Genomic DNA, 20,420 nt, shown 5'->3' on the forward strand with positions numbered 1-20,420 from the left:
CTCTTTAGGGCCAGGGTAGGAAGAGAGGAAGGCTCTTTTGGTCCTTCTGCCATCCTCCCCTTAAACAGTTACTGGCCCCTAAAGCTGAGTGGACATCAGCAAACTGTGCCCCTTATTCCCAGGATCAGTGGCCCCTCTGGACATGCCTCTCCTGGAAGGTTCTGTGGGGGTGGAGGATCTTGTCCTCCTGGAACCCTTGGTGGAGGAGTCACTGCTCAAGAATCTTCAGCTTCGCTATGAAAACAAGGAGATTTATGTGAGTGTCATATGGGTGCCTCTGGCTGTGGATATGTGGCTGGAGAGGTCACAGGCTCCCACCTCACCCTCAAGCTCATTCCCTTCACCTTCTTCCTGGCTCCAGACCTACATTGGGAATGTGGTGATCTCGGTGAATCCCTATCAACAGCTTCCCATCTATGGGCCAGAGTTCATTGCCAAATATCAAGACTATACTTTCTATGAGCTGAAGCCCCATATGTGAGTAGGGGGACCAAGGGAAGGCTGACAGGGCCCCAGCTTCTTGACCCTGAGTCATCCTAATTTCGTTTGTCCCTTCCCCTGAAGGGGCTTCTCCAGCTGCCCCTTCCTTCCCTGGCCTTCTGGAGGCCCCTTCCAAGGCCTGTCACATCTTGCCCAGTCTGCTCCAAGTAGAGAGAGTGGATGAACCTGCGTGCTGGAGATTGAGTGAAAGATGGTGTCTTGAACTGGTTTCACAATAGTCATTGCCCACTTCCTCCCCACAAGCTACGCATTGGCAAATGTGGCGTACCAGTCACTGAGGGACAGGGACCGAGACCAGTGTATCCTCATCACAGGCGAGAGTGGATCCGGGAAGACTGGTGAGGCCCCTGGCTGGGGGAACACATGGAGTCACCTCTGGAACTGCTTCCTTGTCTCTTTGCAAGCCAGACCTAGACCTGACCCTCCACCCCACAGAACTTCCTTTCCACTTTTTCTGACTCCAAGGGGTGGTGAGGCACTGGGGTGAAGCAAGTTAAGGAGGTGGGGGGATGGGCTAGTCCTGGGTGGGGACCCATGAGAGCGTTTCGCCTGCACAGAGGCCAGCAAGCTGGTGATGTCTTATGTGGCTGCCGTCTGTGGGAAAGGAGAGCAGGTGAACTCTGTGAAGGAGCAGCTGCTACAGTCTAACCCAGTGCTGGAGGGTGAGAATTCTGCTCTCTGCCCTCTCCACCCTCCATCTAACCCCCAGAATCACTGAGCCCTAGACCCTCTTCCCCAGTGCTGCAAAATCACCTCTCTTGTTCGGCCCAGAAAAATCTGAGATTGTCATGAGGACTGGAAGCCCTTCCTCCTTTCCCTTCTCTAGAGTTTCACTTCTCCCCTCCTCATCTCTGTAGCTTTTGGCAATGCCAAGACCATTCGCAACAACAATTCCTCCCGATTTGTGAGTAAATGTCTCCCCACCTGGGAAGAGAGGATGTGGGGGCTTAAGAGGGAGGAATGTGGCACAGACCCCTTCCAGGCAGGGTGGTGAGAAGAGGAAGAAGCTAAGTCTCTCTCTCTGGTCTCTCTCTGAAGGGAAAATACATGGATATTGAATTTGACTTCAAGGGATCCCCCCTCGGTGGTGTCATCACAAACTGTACGTGTCTCCCCAATTCCACTCACCTGTCTTCCACCTGCCTCCCATGGCCCTTTCTGCTAATCTGTTCCTGTAGAAAGGCAGAATGTTAGATGTCAAGGAGACTTCCCAACCACTAGGAATGCCGGCGGTGGGGGCATTCTCCAGTAGGGCTGGAGAAGCTACGGCATCTCCCAGGCCCTCAGGATATTATTTTTCTAATTCTCTGCCAGATCTGCTTGAGAAATCCCGAGTGGTGAAGCAGCTCAAAGGAGAAAGGAACTTCCATATCTTCTATCAGCTGCTGGCTGGAGCAGATGAACAGCTGCTGAGTATGTGCCTGCATGGGGAATGTGTCCTCATGAGTGACACATGGCAAAGTCCCCAACCTCCATTCAGTCCCAGAACCCCTGTTCCCTCTGGGCCCCTACAGCCCTCTTCCCTTGAGCCTCCCAGATTTTCCTTGCTGCATTTCCCATTCTCAGCCTCACCCACTCATTGTCGGGAACAAATTCCTTTACCCCTGTGTTCTCTTCCTTTTCTGGGGTTTTATTGCCAGGGATATGCCTTCTTGCCTCTTCACTGTTCTCGTTCCTCTTTCCTGCCTGGGTTCTGCTTTCCCTGAGCTGGCTTCAAATATAAAACACTTATATCCATCTACTTTCCTTCCTACCTTCAACTTAAGGGGATTTAATTAAAGCAGGGAAGCAGGCAGAATGTTGTAAGTGTTCAGGAACTTTCAGTGAACTCTAGTTGAAGCTGTCCTGGGTCTACATCTGCCTTACCTAGGACCCTGTTCCTGATTTTCTTTTCATTCATTCATTCACTCACTCATTCATTCATTCATTCAACATCTCTTGAACACCTATGATCAAATATTATGCTAGCCTCTAGGGATACAGAGTTGAGTAAGACATGACCCTGTCCTCGAAGAACTTGTAGTCTTCTAGGGATAAGAGGTGTGTGAGCAGATCCATTGTAATATTGTGTGATCGGAGCCATCAGGCCTGTGCAGCTGGCTATAAGAGCAGAAGACCTAGAGCCCCTTGGCTTGGCCTGGGGAAGGGTCCATCACAGCCTGGATGCTGGACTGGCCTGAAGTGGCTCTGGGTGGGCATCACTGGAGTGTCTGGTGGACTTTAAGCCCTACTGGAGTTTGCCTCCCAATCTCCTCTCTGGCTGTGAGCACCGTGGGTGTCTGGCCCCTAAGAATGTCTCTTTGGTTTCTGGTGATTCTATGCTAGACCTGTGCTATCTCCTTTTCCACTCTTGGAGATCTCTATGATCTTCAGGAACCCCTGCAGATCTCATGCTCTTTCCTGGCTTAATAGTTTTGGTTATGTTCAACTTGTCTGCATCATGGGCATTTGTGTCTTGTTCTGGTTGGTCTGTCATCTATTGGTTTAAATCAACTCTAGATGAGGTCTCCCAGGTATCATCATCCCCAGACTTTCTGACTCATTCTCCCTCCAGATACCCCTCCTTAGCAGGCCCTTGTTTCAAACTTTGTGTGCTGGGGGAGCTGCCATTAGACTATAGTTTGAGGGATACTCCCTGATTTTCAGATCATTTGCATACCAGATAATTGACATCCCTCAAACTCCATGATTAACCGAATCCCTCCCATCCTAGGGAAACAGCTTTGATCACTCACTTGATTCATTTATTAAAAAGAGAAAATTTCCTGCATGCCAGAAAGGCACACAGAATATGGAGATGAGAAACACAGTCCCAACGCACAAGTTGCTCATTTATGGGAGAGACAGAAAAAAACAAAACCTAGCCCATATGATATGGGCTGGGATATAGATTCACCAGTGGGGAATGCAAGACAGCCATTTGGCTCAGGCCCTCAGCATCAGAGAAAACTTTTCAGAAGAGGTGTCAGGGTCAGGGAACATGCTACCTGCCACTTTATTGGTGTTTGGTGTTCAAACAATGAATGAGCAACCCACGCCAAGAGTTGAGGCTGGGGGCAGGCAGGAGATATGCGCTTACCCTTCTCCCCTTACCTTCACCGTCCAGAGGCACCTGCGTAGGATGGAAGGGTTGCTTGTTTATTTTTATTGTTTAGAACCCTGAGGGTAGGGAGAAGAGTAAAATGAGGGTTTTGTTTCATAAAAGTTGGGGGAAAACCCAATCAATATGAGCATCAAAACCCTAAACACTACTTAAAAGTATACTTAAAAATTTAGTCTGTTAGGCCGAGTGACTCATGCCTGTAATCCCAGCACTTTGAGAGGCCAAGGCCGGTGGATTGCTTGAGTGCAGGAGTCAAGACCAGCCTGGCCAACATAGAGAAACCCCATCTCTACTAAAAATACCAAAATTAGCCAGGCGTGGTGGCATGCACCCATAGTCCCAGCTACACAGGAGGCTGAGGCATGAGAATCACTTGAACCTGGGAGGTGGAGCTTGCAGTGAGCTGAGATCGCACCACTGCCCTCCAGCCTGTGTGACAGAGTGAGACCCTGTCTCAACAACAACAAAAATTAGTCTATCATCACAGGAATTAATGATCCCAAAACAAAGGAGGCAGGGGAAGAACCCAAAACAAAAATGACTCCTTTGGATAAATGAATGAATCCATTAGGGTAAGGGCTGTGAGATGTCAAGGCTGGAGGGCTCCAGAGAGCCTGGGTACTAACCATCTTCCCCAACACTGGCCCTCCCAGAGGCCCTGAAGCTTGAGCGGGATACAACTGGCTATGCCTATCTGAATCATGAAGTATCCAGGGTGGATGGCATGGACGACGCCTCCAGCTTCAGGGCTGTACAGGTGGGTGCCCAGGGTGAGGCAGGCTTGGGCCCTTAGGTCATCCTCTATTCGCATTGGACTGGCACCAGCAGTTCAGCTTTTGATTTCTGCTTTCTGCCTAAGAGTGCAATGGCAGTGATTGGGTTCTCGGAGGAGGAGATTCGACAAGTGCTAGAGGTGACATCCATGGTGCTAAAGCTGGGGAACGTGTTGGTGGCTGATGAGTTCCAGGCCAATGGGATACCAGCAAGTGGCATCCGTGATGGGAGAGGTCTGCATCCCAGCCTGCTGGAGCTCCTACCCAGACCCTGAATTTCCTACTACAAGTCGTGTCCTTCTACCATCTCTAGCATAATTGATCTCACCCTGATGCAGTCCCACTCAGCCCACTCCTGAGTTCTCCCCTAAACAGACTCACTGAGAACTCCTGATGAAGCATATTGGAATGAGCTTTTGAAATTTGATATATCTAGGTCTGGAAATTCTCTGAGTCTGAGTTGATTCTTCTGCAGAATGGGGATAATCACACCTAATTCAGGAGATTTTCATGTTAAAGTAGATGATACATGCAAAATGCCCAGATCCCCTTTCTCCCGTCCCCCAACTCCCTGAGATTCCTCCAGGGCCATGTTCTGGGTTGGCTGCAATGACTTCTCCAGTGAGACCCCAGGACACCAGTGTCTCAGGCAGTTTCACTTATCAGATTGCACTCCCTCCCCTGAGAGAAAGCTGCCTCTAAGGACATGCTGTACTTTCTCATTACCCCAGGTGTTCGGGAGATTGGGGAGATGGTGGGCTTGAATTCAGAAGAAGTAGAGAGAGCTTTGTGCTCGAGGACCATGGAAACAGCCAAGGAAAAGGTGGTCACTGCACTGAATGTTATGCAGGTAAGGAGCTCACTGGAGTGGAGGGAGCTGTTTCGACCCTGTTCTGTGATGCCACCCTAATCAGCTGGGCCTCACCCACAGGCTCAGTATGCTCGGGACGCCCTGGCTAAGAACATCTACAGCCGCCTCTTTGACTGGATAGTGAATCGAATCAATGAGAGCATCAAGGCAAGTGGCCGCTCTCCTTTCTCCATGCTCTCCTGTCTGCCTCACCTTCCTGCCCTGTCACCAGCCCTATATCTTGGTTTCTGAGATGAGCAGAGTAGGGAGGATGATGGGGAGGGTACAGTTCCTTCTAACAGTGTGTTGTCATGGAAACATCACTGGCTTTTGAGTTAGACAATCTGGATATATCATCTACTTACTTAATTCAAAGTCATGTGGACTTTCAATTAAGTAAAAAGTCATGTGGACTTTCAATTTCACAAAGGTTCTGGGCCTCAGTGTCCTGATTTGGAAATGCCCACTAAGAAACACTAATATGCTGGGTGTGGTGGCCCATGCCTGTAATCCCAGGACTTTGGGAGGCTGAGGTGGGAGGATCACTTGAGCTCAGTAGTTCAAGACCAGTCTGGGCAATATAGTGAGACCCCAACTCTATATTTTATGAAAAAAAATAAGTTAAATAAAAAACTATTTAAGAAACACTAATGCATTCCTACCTGCTTCACAGGGTTTAATAAGGATCAGATAAATTATGTAAATAGTTACCATATGATACCACAATTCCCACTCCTAGGTATATACCCAAGAGAACTGAAATTAGATGTCCTCACTAAAATTTGTGCACAAATGTTCACAGAAGCCTTATTTGTAATAGCCAAAAAGTAGAAACAGCCCAAATGTCCATCAACTGATGAAGAGATAAACAAAATGTGGTATATCTTTACAAAAGAATGTTATTTGTCCATAAAAAGAATGAAGTACTGATACATGCTTCAAGATTGATGAGCCTGGAAAACATTATGCTGAGTGAAAGAAGCTAGTCACAAAAGACCACATTTTGTTTGATTCCATTCATATGAAATGTCCACAATAGGCAAATTCATAGAGATGGGAAGTAGATCAATGAATGCCAAGGGCTGGGGGGAGAGGGGTATGGGGAGTGACTAATAATGGGTATAGGATTTCTTTTGTGGGGTGATGAAAATGTTCTGAAATTAGGTAGTGGTGATGGTTGTACAACCTTTTGAATATACTAAAAAGCCACTGAATTGTACACGGTATGTGAATTATATTCAGTAAAGCTGTTATTAACAAATTATCCTCATGGAAGTGCCATCTATTTAGAAGCTATTACTGAAAGGTAGTAGAATAAGAAGGAATTTGAGTCTAGGCTTGGTAAGTACCTATCCTTCTGAAATTTGACTTTGTTATCTGTAAAATGGGAACAATAATACCTTATAAGGTTATGATAAATACAGACATGAAATCTTTTGTAAAATGCTCTACAAATATAAGAGATGGTTATTGTCCTGAGAGGTTTTATTGTCTTTCTACCTGGTACCATCGGAGCACCATCCTGGAATCTATCTGTATCTTCCTTTTCCTCCTTTCCTCCCTCTTTGCTTGTTCTCTAGTATGTGGAGGAGGGAGAGTAAAATCACAACAATTCCTTTCCAGTTTGGCAAAGCTCTTGCTAGTTCTGTTTGCCCCCTACTCCAATCCCATCCGCTCCAGAAGGACCTGGCCTGGTGTGCAGAGGGGGCCTGTCCTCAGATTTGTCTTTCTCTCCTCTTCAGGTGGGCATCGGGGAAAAGAAGAAGGTAATGGGAGTCCTTGATATCTACGGTTTTGAGATATTAGAGGTGAGAGTGCCTCACCTCAGCACCCTGCTCCCCTAGGATTAGAGGTGGACAGGCTCACAGGGGGGATGTGAGGGAGGGGAGGTAGGACTGAGAGGGAGAAACAGTCTTGGAGTGAGCTCTCTGACCTGTGCTCCCTCTCTCAGGATAATAGCTTTGAGCAATTTGTGATCAACTACTGCAATGAGAAGCTGCAGCAGGTGTTCATAGAGATGACCCTGAAAGAAGAGCAAGAGGAATATAAGAGAGAAGTAAACCAAGTCTTTTCTACTTCCCCCTCTTAAACAACTTCTAGGCATATGCCAGAGCTTCCTTTCTCCTTGATCACAATTTTCTCTACATCGTCCCCAGATGGGAACACAGAGGACAAAATGTTTCCCTTGCATAGTAGATCATTCCAGCATTACCAAGTAGCCCTAATCCTCTGCTCTCCATTCTTCACTTCCCTGGCCTCCCAGGGTACATGTGTGGGAAGTCCTGACAAGAGGGAAGTGACAGCTGTGCTTGGCCTATGGCAGACTGTGAGCCAAATATAAAAAGGACATTTCTTCTGGGTTTGGCCCAACCACATCTCTTTCTATGCCCTTCTCTAACATCTCAGAGTCCTTGGTCTCCCCCGGGCCCTAGCTAGAGTTGCTGTCCTTTCTTGTAACACCATGATCCCAGACTTCCTCACCAGAAGTACCCCATGGCTCCAATTTCTATGGCTAAGTGTTAGAAAAGCTCTCTGATTGAGCTCATTACCTTCAAAGTGTGAATGGCTGAGAGTCTCACTCATCAAAACCCTCCCAGGGATGTTCCCTTGTGAGCTCTCAGGAATAGGTTATAACAGAATTTCAGGCAATGTGGTCACAATGTGTGAAAAAGTTTTTTTAGTTGTTTTGTATGTTTTAATTTTAACGATTTAAATGATCAGATACATAATACATTCCCATGCTTCAAAATTCAAAAAGCTTAGAAAGTATATAAGGAAAGTTTCCCTCCTACTTCTGCCCCTAGCCTCCTAGTTCTCCTCCCCACCCAGAGGCAACCAACATGGGCTTCCTTCCAGAAGTCCTTACACATATGCAAGCAAATTTGTAAATATATTTCCCCACAAAATCTATACAAATGGCAGTAAATACACTCTGTTCTGTACCTTATTGTCATCACGTAACGAGATCTTTCCATGTCAGTATGTAAGGATGCTTTTTTACAGCAACACAGTATTTTAAGAATATCATAATTCCTTTAACTGGTTGGGGAAGGTATTTGGGGGATGAAGTGGGAGGCAACTTAATTTAATTTTGTTTTCTTTAAAGACCTGTGATAGAGGGAGGAAAGAAAGACCTATGCTTCCCAGCCATACCTGAGAATGTCCCAGCCTGGAGCGTCTGACCCTTGGGTGGGATCAGGAGCTATCCTGTCTGTAGGCCTGATGCCCAGCAAATCCCCAAAGTAGAGAACGATTATCTTTGGGTCTTCTGCTTTTGTACCATTCTTGCTTTTCAAAACATTATATAGTCTCAAAGTCTCATGTAGATAAAGTGGTTCCTAAAGGGTAGTCCTGGACCAGCAGCATCAAAATCACCTGGAAACATGTTGGAAATGCAGATTCCAGGCCCACATCCCAGACCTGTTGAATCAGAAACTTGGGGAGTGGGACCCAGAAATCTGTATTTTAACAGCCCTCCAGGTGGTTGTGCTGCACACTCAAATTTGAGAATCACTGATGTAGATCTTTGAAGATGTATCAAATTAGCCTTGTTGTTTGATGATAAACTCTCACGTGCTGTGGTTTTATAGAGCACAGAGTAGTGTGGCCGCTGTTGCACATACACATGGATCCTTCCCCACTCCCACACAAGAAATCTCTATCCTAATCTTCACTCAACATGTTACACTTCCCTCTCCACCCTACACCACCTACAGGGATCTCTGCATTGTCTCACCCTCTCTCACAGCTGCTCCAATTCCTTCCGTGTGTCTGTCTACCCACCCCACAAATTCTCCACCAACCTTGGAGGGATGGGGACATAAATAGAAATCATACCAAGGACCCCTGTGAACTATGGGGCTTTCTGATGTCCTTTGTTGGGTGGGTGAAAGGCTAGATCTGGTGAGGTCTCTGGAGGCTTGTCTTGGATGTGTTCCCTGTAATTTGTTGTCTCCCCTGACCAGGGCATACCGTGGACAAAGGTGGACTACTTTGATAATGGCATCATTTGTAAGCTCATTGAGCATGTGAGTTGTCATTCTCTTATCTGTGGGACTTCCCCTTCCAGACTGCCTGAACATCCTTCCCCTGTCTCTCTCCCTGATTCCCCACTTGGTAGGGACAGTAAAGAGGGCAGAAGATAAGAGTGGAGAAAGGGGGCAGCAATGAGAACGTGGACATCTCGGAGGACCAGATTTAGGTTGGGCTTCTTTTGTTCCCCCGGCCCAGAATCAGCGAGGTATCCTGGCCATGTTGGATGAGGAGTGCCTGCGGCCTGGGGTGGTCAGTGACTCCACTTTCCTAGCAAAGCTGAACCAGCTCTTCTCCAAGCATGGCCACTACGAGAGCAAAGTCACCCAGAATGCCCAGCGTCAGTATGACCACACCATGGGCCTCAGCTGCTTCCGCATCTGCCACTATGCGGGCAAGGTGAAATGGCAGGGCTGGAGGGCAGAGATTAGGGCTCAGGCCCAGACTGAAGTCAATGGGGGAGGAACCCGGGGAAGGTGAGAGTCTGGAATACTTCACAATGAGACTGGGAGGGCCAAGTGCTGGGACAAGGTTGTGGGGTCTCCAAACCAATAGCTGCTCCTTTACAGGTGACATACAACGTGACCAGCTTTATTGACAAGAATAATGACCTACTCTTCCGAGACCTGTCACAGGCCATGTGGAAGGCCCAGCACCCCCTCCTTCGGTCCTTGTTTCCTGAGGGCAATCCTAAGCAGGCATCTCTCAAACGCCCCCCGACTGCTGGGGCCCAGTTCAAGAGTTCTGTGGCCATCCTCATGAAGAATCTGTATTCCAAGAGCCCCAACTACATCAGGTGACATGCTGGCATGCAGGGCAACATGCTACATATGTGATGGCACGTGCAGGGTCCATGCGCTGTAGAACATGTCCATGTGGGGGCGCTTCTGGAATAAGGATGTCAGAGGTCCTTTCCTCACAGAAAACAGTCAGATAAGGAGCTGAGAATCCCACAGGGGGAGAGCATCAGATTCGATAGGGAATACATAGAAGTGAGTGAAACTGGGGAGGCCAGCGTGTCTACTTTCTTTGAAACTTTTCAGTGAAGTGGATCGTGTGCAGCATAGGGGAATATGATGGGTTACACTGGCAATGATGTCAGCTCCTGAAGCCTGTGCCTTACCCCACCTCCCACCAGGTGCATAAAGCCCAATGAGCATCAGCAGCGAGGTCAGTTCTCTTCAGACCTGGTGGCAACCCAGGCTCGGTACCTGGGACTGCTGGAGAACGTACGGGTGCGACGGGCAGGCTATGCCCACCGCCAGGGTTATGGGCCCTTCCTGGAAAGGTACCGATTGCTGAGCCGGAGCACCTGGCCTCACTGGAATGGGGGAGACCGGTAAGACCCCATGGGGAGACTGGGCATCAGGAAAGGGCAGTGCAGGAAACGTCTCTGGGGGAAGAGACCTGGAGGTGCAGTGCACATCTGCTGAAGCTGGGTGAATGGATACTTTGAGAAATGAATTGAATGATCACTTCTTGGAGGCTGAAAGGATTAGGGGAAAGGTGGAAGGGGACTCTCTCCTGAGATACCCCTCTGCAGCTTTCTGTCATCTGCTTCCATAGGGAAGGTGTTGAGAAGGTCCTGGGGGAGCTGAGCATGTCCTCAGGGGAGCTGGCCTTTGGCAAGACAAAGATCTTCATTAGAAGCCCCAAGACTGTGAGTTAGAGAGTGCACTAGCATTTGGTGAGGGTAGAAGGTGGAAGAGCCCACCTGAGAAAGGCTGGAGGGGGAGGGAGCGTGTATAACCTGGAATGGATCACTGTCCAGTGGATGGGAAGCTTCCTGTCTGCAGGAACCGTATCCCTGGGAATTGAACTCTTGGGTTCCTACACTGCCCTGAGCCTGGGGAGCTTGGTGCTGCATGGCTCTAAGTGCCTTTGCCTGAGGCAGAGCCCTTGAGGGTTGGGGTGATCAACATCTAGCTTACTGCCTGCTACAAAGTTAGAGTTAAGTAGATACTTGTTTACTGAATGAATAAATGAGCGAACTAAGAAGACAAAGGAATGATCAAATAAGGCCTGGTTGGGAAGCCTCAGTACTGTGGGGTATAGGAGAGGACAGCACTGTTCCCCTGAGCCAGTCTCTCTGTCACCCCCTTCCACCTCTCCACAGCTTTTCTACCTTGAAGAACAGAGGCGCCTGAGACTCCAGCAGCTGGCCACACTCATACAGAAGATTTACCGAGGCTGGCGCTGCCGCACCCACTACCAACTGATGCGAAAGAGTCAGATCCTCATCTCCTCTTGGTTTCGGGGAAACATGGTATGGTCATCCCCAAAGTCCCACTCTGTTCACTCTAATAGGGAAGATGGAAGGTGGCTCAGGAGGTACCATTTTTCTAACAACTCCTATGTTTTCTACAGCAAAAGAAATGCTATGGGAAGATAAAGGCATCCGTGTTATTGATCCAGGCTTTTGTGAGAGGGTGGAAGGTAATGGAGAGTGGAAGAGAGGTTTCCTCACATTGTTTCTCCTGGATTGTGTCACCTGCTGGCTAGAGCAGCAGAGAGCTAGTCCTGCCTGCACCCAGGCCGCACCTCTGTGTATCAGCCCGTCCATGTGTGGGTGGGTGTCTGGGAGTGAGAGGCCTGTAGGGGAGACCTGTAGAGGTGTCTGGGTGGGTAGATGCCTAACTTGGCAGCAGAACTTTGCCTTCTGCTCTAAGTGTCCTCACTGCCAACTTGTCTGATTTTACTTCCAACTTCCAGCTACAGTCTCAGCTCTTTATCTTACTCAGGTCTTTGCGTGGTTGAAAAATAGTACAACCTCTTCTAGAATCTGCCTATCTTCACTTTGGCTCCTTTCTTGTGCTTTTCTGCCAGGCCCGAAAGAATTATCGCAAATATTTCCGGTCAGAGGCTGCCCTCACCTTGGCAGATTTCATCTACAAGAGCATGGTAAGTGGTAGGGGTTAGGGTGGATGTTAGGAATGGAGCAGGGAGGCACAGGTTTGGGAGAGGGGTTTGAGAAGAGGCAACCCAAAGCTTTCCCCCAAGAGTTTCCTCAGTCTGCATGTACTTAAGTCCTAGGAGAAGAGGGCAGCTACCTGCAGGGACCAGGCCCCAGTGCCTTGGACTCGGGGGCAGAATCAGATAGCATTTTGGCATGAGTGGACAATCCAGGCAACCTTGTGGCAGGAAGGGGTCTCAGCACACCCACCATCTGGTCTATGGTCAAATAGCCTTGTGAAGAGCCTGGGGCTGGATGTTTAACAACTGTTGAAGAGGCTAAGCCTCATTGAAGAGTAGAGTGATCCACACATTAACTAGCTCAACCTCCCAAGATCCATTTTAGGGTTGGGGTGAGAGTAGGTGAATTGTATCTTCCTTCTACTTCCTCTGAAACTATTGTCAGCAAGTCAGAAAGTAAATCTCAGGAAGGACCTATCCTAATTCTGGAGGACGTGGGTCAGGCTGGATGGGAAGACCCACCTGGAAGGCCTACACATTCAAACTTACAGACAGCTCCCAGGGGGAGAAAAACAGGGACAGAGAAGAGTAACTTCTGGAGACTTCAGTCAGATAGCAATAGTGCTTCTGAGAAGTGTCAGGGAGGAAACCAGGGAGGGAGAAGCACTTCCAATGAAGCCTTGGGAAAGGCCAGAGAGAAGGAGGAAGAGCATGGGATCTTGGACAGAGGCTGGAGCAAATTGGTAACTGACCTCCGCTGATTGGGTTTTTGACCATAGTTAGGACCCTGACTGTGCTCATTCAGACATAAGACATGTTTGCTTGCAGCCCCTCTTTGTTGTTTGAGAGTCTGGATCCCTCAGCTCAAGAGAGGAATGGGGGCTCTGAAGCTCTGGACCTCTTTTTTGCCTTCCTGAGCCTTCATTTGCTCGTCTTTTTCCCCTTCCCAGGGAAGTTCCATCTTCCAGGTCTCTTCAGTTGCCTGATCACCTCTTGTGCTGGTGCCAGAGTGTCTGCCTTCCCACCATACATGCTTCTTGCTACACACCTGAGACTTGTAATCTGATTTTGCTGTTATCTCCTGACTGCCCTTCTTCTTTCTTTTCTTTCATCTGTATATTGTCAGGCAGCTACTAATTGTCAACCCAGAAGCTGCTGGGTTTAGACCAGGGTCTCAATAAATCACACCCTCACAGAAGCCTGCGGGCACTGGGCACTGATTCCCCCAGTGTTTCTGACTATTCCAGTTTGCCACTGCCTTGACTGTAACTAATGCTAGTATCCATTATCATTTTTTTATTTTTATTTATTTATTTATTTATTTATTTATTTATTTATTTATTGAGACAGAGTTTCACTCTTGTCGCCCAGGCTGGAGTACAATGGCGCGATCTCAGCTCACTGCAACCTCCGCCTCCCAGGTTCAAGTGATTATCCTGCCTCAGCCTCCTGAGCTGGGATTACAGGCATGCGCCACCATGCCCAGCTAATTTTTGTATTTTTAGTAGAGACAGAGTTTCACCATGTTGGCCAGGCTGGTCTTGAACTCCTGACCTCAAGTGACTCGCCCATCTCGGCCTCCCAAAGTGCTAGGATTACAGGTGTGAGCCACTGCGCCCAGCCTATTTCTTTTTTGAGATGGAATCTTGCTCTGTCGCCCAGGCTGGAATGCAGTAAGCATGATCTCGGCTCACTGCAACCTCCATCTCCCGGGCTCAAGCCATCCTTCAGCCTCGGCCTCCCCAGTAGCTGAGACCACAGGCACATGCCACCACGCCTGGCTAATTTTTTGTATTTTTGGTAAAGATGTGGTTTCACCATGTTGCCCAGGCTGGTCTCAAACTCCTGAGCTCAAGTGATTCACTCGCCTTGGCCTCCCAAAGTGCTAGGATTACAGGTGTGAGCCACTGCACCCAGCCTTACCCATTATCTTTTGAACATCTACTATGCATTAAGCTCTTTACATGCATTAACTCTAATACTTTCAATAACCCTGTGAGGTAGGCTCTTTTCTTTCTCCCATTTTGTAGTTAAAAAGCCAAGGCTCGGAGAGGTTAAATAACTTGCCGGGGGTTCCACAGCTGTAAGTGGTAAAGCTGGGTTACAAACTATTTGACTCTAGAGCTTTTAACCACTGCCTAAGACTGCCCCTCATCAATAGAGGCTTGGGCAACCCATGGCCCTAGGCAGACCTGGGGGTAGGAGGGCTGCATAGGAAAGGGCAGAACTTTCTAGTTCTAGAACAAACAATAAAAAGAAGAAAGCCTTCAGAGGCTCCACATTAATTGGAACAAAGGGGATTATGACAGATGCTTAGGCATGTTTGTTGAATTATTAATAAATAAAATCAGACTAGGGACTGGGGACTCCAGTCTTGGAGGCCTTCACAGGCCCAGATCCCAAACCCACCAAACCCACTAGACCTGCGGTGGAAGCTACAATGAGCTTGGATAGTTCCTGCAGTTAACAGCAATATACTATGTATTCTGCCTCTTTCTATTTTAATTTTTTAACCTGATATCTTAGTAAAACTTTTTCATAAAAATTCCAGACATTTGGAAGTGCCAAAAATCAAGTCATTTTTTATATCTTCAGTAATTCTGTGCCATAAACAAACAGATTGCTAGGTGCTCTATGGGATGTAAAACCTTGGCCAGGCAAGGTGACTCACTCCTGTAATCCTAGCACTTTGGGAGGCTGAGGCGGGAATATTGCTTGAGCCCAGGAATTTGTGACCAGTCTGGGCAACATAGTGAGACCTAGACTCTACAAAAAAAATTTAAAAATTAGGTGGGTGTGGTGGCTCATACCTGTAGTCCCAGCTACTTGGAAGGCTGAGGTGGGAGGATCGCTTGAGCCCGGGAGGCGGGCAAGGCTGCAGTGAGCTGTGATGGTGGCACTGCACTCCAGCCTGGGCGACAGAGCAAAACCCTGTCTCAAAAAAAGAGGCAAAAACAAAAACTTAAGAATCCTTGTTCTAGATTGGGGCAGACTAAAGAGTCAGTTGCCATGGATGAAGCTTAATTGGATCCTGGAAAAGGAAAAATAAAGCTTCAAAGGACATGTTTAGAAGTTTATAAAGGACATGTAGAGAAATCTGAGAGTGGATCGCTGTTGGATGAGTGATGTTGATTTTCTTAGGTGTGGTGATGGAGTTATGATTGTGTAAGAGAATGTTCCAGTTCTTGGGAGAGGCATGCTGACATTTTAGGGTAAAATGTCATGATATCTATAACCTACTTTAGGATGGTAGGGTAGCAAGGATTTGTGTAAATGTGTATATGCATGTATTTATATGCACACATATGTGTGTGTTAGAGCACACAGATAGTGCAAGGTGTTAACATTATCAGTTGGTGCATTTAGATGAGGAACATACAGTATACAGATGTTAATTGTATCTTTTTTCAACTTTTCTGTAAGTTAAAAAAACTTTCAAAATAATAAGCTGTATTGAATTTTTAAAACATCATATTATGCTATTCTTCTGTATAAATTCTCCAATGGTGTTCCATTTCACTCCTTACCACAGCCTACAAGACCCATCATGATCTGCCCCGACCTACTCTCTGATCCTCTCTCTTCCTGCTTAATTCTGGCCACCCTTTTTTTTTCTTCTTTTTTAGACAGTCTTGCTCTGTCACCCAAGCTGGAGTGCAGTGGTGCGATCTTGGCTCACTGCAACCTCCACCTCCCGGGTTCAAGCGATTCTCCTGTCTCAACCTCTAGAGTAGCTGGGATTACAGGCATGCGCCACCATGCCCAGCTAATTTTTGCTCACCCTGGCTTTTTAATGTCTCTGGAATATGCTGCCACTCATTCCTGCCTCAGGGTCTACTTCTTTGCATCACAGCAGATGCCATTATCTGACATCACACTATATATTTATTTGCTTGTGTAGTTGGTCCCCTTCTCCACCCTACAGTAGAATGTAAGTCCAGTGAAAATGAAGACTTTGTTCACTGTTATGTCCCAGTACCTAGAACAGTTCCAGGCACTAAGTAGACACTCAATAAATGTTGACTAGTGAAAAAAAATGTGAGACCTGGGATCCTGCCTTATAAGGACTCAGTGTCTAGAAAAGGGAGCTGTTTTCCATGCAAATAACTATAGTACAAAGACGAGTGTAGGCAAATTGCTATGGGGCTTCAAAGAAAGGAGAGGCAATCCGGGGCTTGGGGAATCAGGGAGGGCTTTGAGCTGATCTCCCAGGTTGGCAGAGTTGAGTCAAGAGAGCATTGAGAGCTAAGGCACACAGTGATCACGCATGGGCTGGGTAGGGGCATGGGAAAGAGTCCTGTCCGGGTGGTGTGCCCAGGGAATGCAGGGGTCCTGCGACATGAGGCTGGGCTCTAAGTGTCAGGGAGGAAACCCAGGAGAGAAAAGCACTTCCAGTGAAACCTTGGGAAAGGCCAGAGAGAAGGAGGAAGAGCATGGGATCTTGGACAGAGGCTGGAGCAAATTGTAACTGACCTCCGCTGATTGGATTTTTGACCGTGGTTAGGACCCTGACTATTGCTCATTCAGACATGAGACACATTTGCTTACAGCCCCTCTTTGTTGTTCGAGGGTCTGGATCCCTCAGCTTAAGAGAGGAATGGGGGCTCTGAAGCTCTGGGCCTCTTCATTGTCTCCCTGAATTCATTTGCTCTTTCTCCTTTGCTCCTTTATTTGCTCCTTCGTCCTTTGAATGGAGGCTGACATGTTTGGACTTGACTGATTTGAGAGGAGGGGAAATTTGGTACCTAGCCAACAGCTGACACAGACAGTGGCTGCCACCTGTAGGCAATTGTGAACAGAAGGAATAGAAAGCTACAGGAGCAAAACTTTGAGACCAGCTTTCATATTGGTTCCTCTTACCTCACTGCCCTGGGTAGCAGGTCTCTGGTTGGAACTAATCGTTCTCTCCCTCCAGTCTCCTATTCATGCTCTTACCTCCCGGCCTCAAGCCTGCACCTCTTGCTGAAAAAGATCCAAGAGGTGACTCCCTTCCATCTCTTCAGCTCCACCCCTTGCTTCTCACTGTGGGTTAACTTCCTCCTTTGAAGTGGCAGGATCTGGGTGCCAGTTTGCCTGTCAGGAAGTGTTTCTTATCACTCCACTCCCAATCCCCCTGGTCCCAAACTAGGTACAGAAATTCCTACTGGGGCTGAAGAACAATTTGCCATCCACAAACGTCTTAGACAAGACATGGCCAGCCGCCCCCTACAAGTGCCTCAGCACAGCAAATCAGGAGCTGCAGCAGCTCTTCTACCAGTGGAAGGCAAGTGGAGCCCAGGCACCCCTCCTCTCATTTCGTCTTTTTTTTCCCTCCCCCTGATTTTCCTCTTTTGCCTCCCTCTTCTATTTTTTTCCCGTTAAAAAAATTGTGGTAAAATATACATAACATACAATCTACCATTTTAACGGTGTTTAAGTGTATAGTTCAGTGGCATGAGCGACATTCATGTTGTTCTGCAGCCATCACTGCCATCCATCTCCATATGCGTTTTTCATCACCCCAAACTGAAACTCTGTACCCATTAAGCAATAACCCCCTATTCTCCCATTCCCCTAGCCCCTGATATCTTATAATCTACTTTCTGTTTCTATGAATTTCACTTTTCCAAGTGCCTCATATAAGTGGGAATCATATAATATTTGTCCTTTTGTGTCTGGCTTATTTCACTTAGCATAAAGTAATTTGTTCTTTTATTCAGGAAATGCTTATTGAGCACCTGTCTGGGGCTAAGCCTTGCCCTGAGAGCTGAGCATAGAGCCCTCCTGGTGCTTTTATTTGATGGTGTCCATTCCCTCCCCCAGCCTCCCTCAGTTCTCGCACTCCTCCTCAATGGTCCTCCAGCCCCGGCCTCTCCCTGAGGTGTCTAGTGCCTGTCCTTTTTCCTCAGTCTCTCTCCTCTCCTAGTGTCTTCTAGTCAATATTTCTCACCTCCCTTCCCAGCCCTGCCTCCCACTCTATGATTTTAGCTCCTGTCCCTCCTTCCTCACAGTGCAAGAGGTTCCGGGATCAGCTGTCCCCGAAGCAGGTAGAGATCCTGAGGGAAAAGCTCTGTGCCAGTGAACTGTTCAAGGGCAAGAAGGCTTCATATCCCCAGAGGTGAGGGCCTCCCAGACCCTGCACAGCCAGTTCCATCACGCAGCAGTTCTCAAACTTGAGCGTGCCTTAGAATCACCTGGCAGAATTGTCACCCCCAGGTGCTGTGTCCCTCCTCAGAGTCTCTGATCCAGCAGGTCTTGGGGTGGGGACCAAAATTTGCCTTTCTAACAACTCCCCAGGTGGTGCTGATGTCTTGGTCCTGGACTGTGCTCTGTGGACACTGACAGAGGATACGTGGATGTGGGGGAAGGGCCCGGGAGGACTAGGATGGGAACTCTGGGGGTGGGGAAGAGGCCTCCGGGCCTTGTCGCGCTGCACACCTCCCATGTGTTCTCAGTGTCCCCATTCCATTCTGTGGTGACTACATTGGGCTGCAAGGGAACCCCAAGCTGCAGAAGCTGAAAGGCGGGGAGGAGGGGCCTGTTCTGATGGCAGAGGCCGTGAAGAAGGTCAATCGTGGCAATGGCAAGGTAAGGGCCTGCAGGCTGAACTCCTCCCGCAGCTAGTGCAGAGCTGTGGGCTGGCATCTGGAGAGCGGATGGCAGGCTGTGTTTGCGCCCTGCCAGGTGGAGTGGGGGCAATTAATCCTGCCTTTCCTCACCCTTGCCTTTTCCGTCCCTAGACTTCTTCTCGGATTCTCCTCCTGACCAAGGGCCATGTGATTCTCACAGACACCAAGAAGTCCCAGGCCAAAATTGTCATTGGGCTAGACAATGTGGCTGGGGTGTCAGTCACCAGCCTCAAGGATGGGCTCTTTAGCTTGCATCTGAGTGAGGTATCAGAGCTGGGTGGGGCAGGCCTTGGACTGGAGAAGGTGGTATGCATCCCAGGGCTGGGGCAGGCTGGAGGTGATGGGGACCAGACCTTTCGCTCTGGGCCTTTGATGTCCCTCAGGTGCTCCTGAAGAGAAAAAATGAATCCCTTTCCTGCTATTTTTCCCTCTTCCTAAGATGTCATCGGTGGGCTCCAAGGGGGACTTCCTGCTGGTCAGCGAGCATGTGATTGAACTGCTGACCAAAATGTACCGGGCTGTGCTGGATGCCACGCAGAGGCAGCTTACAGTCACCGTGACTGAGAAGTGAGGCCATGAACTGGGGGTGAGGGGCGGCTTACGGTAGATGGCCAGGCTGATGGTCATCGTGACCAGGATCAGAAAGCGAAGCATGTAGGGCAGTGCAGGCCGGGGCTTGGAGGTGTTTCTCAGGCCCCCACCCAGGTTCTCTGGGGCCTCAAGTCCTCTGACTCGCATGATGGGGGGGCCATCATGGAAATGCGGGAGTCGGGGTGAGGGGATGGGCACTAGACTTGGTTTTCTGTTCCCTCTCCAGGTTCTCAGTGAGGTTCAAGGAGAACAGTGTGGCTGTCAAGGTCGTCCAGGGCCCTGCAGGTGGTGACAACAGCAAGCTACGCTACAAAAAAAAGGGGAGTCATTGCTTGGAGGTGACTGTGCAGTGAGGAGGGGGAACCTTGCAGAGACGGCAGTTGCTTCCTCCTGAACCAGCACTAATTCCCCTCTGCCCTCCTGTGTCGGAGGATCTCTGACCCCTCTGATTGTGGCGCATGGCTTGGGGATTAAACTACCCTTGAAGAGGACCCTTGTCCCAAACCCTTCTTGTTCTCTCCTCCAAAAGTAGCTTCCTCCAACCCGCAGCCTCTCTGCTCACTAATAAAACATGTGGCTTGGAAAGGTTCAGTCAGGGTGGGTGGGTCCCTGTTCCCCCTATCTTTTCACCCAGGTGTACTTAGACCCCTGCCCCCATGCCCTTTTTCCTCCTCAAGCTCCTTGGAGCCAGCTAGTGAGGTAATAAGAAAGGAAAAGAAGGAAAATTGTCTCCGGGCTCCTTGACCGGCTGAGCTCTGGGGGGGTGTTTAGAGAGACTGCGGTGGGTGGAGGGGCTGCGGGGGGAGTTAAGGATGGGGCTCAGGTCGCAGGTGGCCAGTGGACTGATTCATTAAGTGTGTCCCTGGAGGGAAGAAGTGAGCATCCCTGTCTTGGCAGAAACTGGGGTCCTTTGGCGATTTAGCCTGAAAAGCGGCCCAAGGCTGGAGGGCTTATGTATGCTGGGGTGCTGGGGAATGCAGGGTCTCCTGTACGTGGGAACGCCATCACCCCTTCTACTCCCACACACAGCACAGGGCTCCATCACACCA

General features: G+C 48.7%; 2 protein-coding genes across 2 annotated transcripts in view; both read left to right on the plus strand.

Annotated features, from left to right (window-relative positions):
- NEMP1 (nuclear envelope integral membrane protein 1) overlaps positions 1-140 on the plus strand; it is a 30,411-nt gene extending 30,271 nt beyond the window's left edge. Inside the window, exon 10 of the mRNA XM_054663147.2 lies at positions 123-140. The gene's annotated coding sequence lies outside the window, so the exon portion shown is untranslated. The remainder of the gene's footprint in view (positions 1-122) is intronic.
- Positions 135-20,072, plus strand: MYO1A (myosin IA). Its single transcript, XM_009425086.5, has 27 exons — positions 135-256; positions 362-477; positions 745-839; positions 1,059-1,163; positions 1,359-1,405; positions 1,540-1,603; positions 1,816-1,914; positions 4,258-4,361; positions 4,464-4,611; positions 5,109-5,227; positions 5,309-5,395; positions 6,970-7,035; positions 7,179-7,283; positions 9,193-9,255; positions 9,458-9,658; positions 9,829-10,055; positions 10,398-10,598; positions 10,826-10,919; positions 11,376-11,525; positions 11,627-11,695; positions 12,086-12,160; positions 17,301-17,435; positions 18,163-18,269; positions 18,607-18,739; positions 18,892-19,044; positions 19,220-19,347; positions 19,598-20,072. The coding sequence occupies exons 1-27, from the start codon at positions 143-145 to the stop codon at positions 19,722-19,724; spliced, it is 3,132 nt and encodes a 1,043-aa protein (XP_009423361.3). The 5' UTR covers positions 135-142; the 3' UTR covers positions 19,725-20,072.
- Positions 20,073-20,420: the final 348 nt, after the last annotated feature.

This window comes from Pan troglodytes, chromosome 10, assembly GCF_028858775.2.
Source record: "Pan troglodytes isolate AG18354 chromosome 10, NHGRI_mPanTro3-v2.0_pri, whole genome shotgun sequence".
NCBI lineage: Eukaryota > Metazoa > Chordata > Mammalia > Primates > Hominidae > Pan > Pan troglodytes.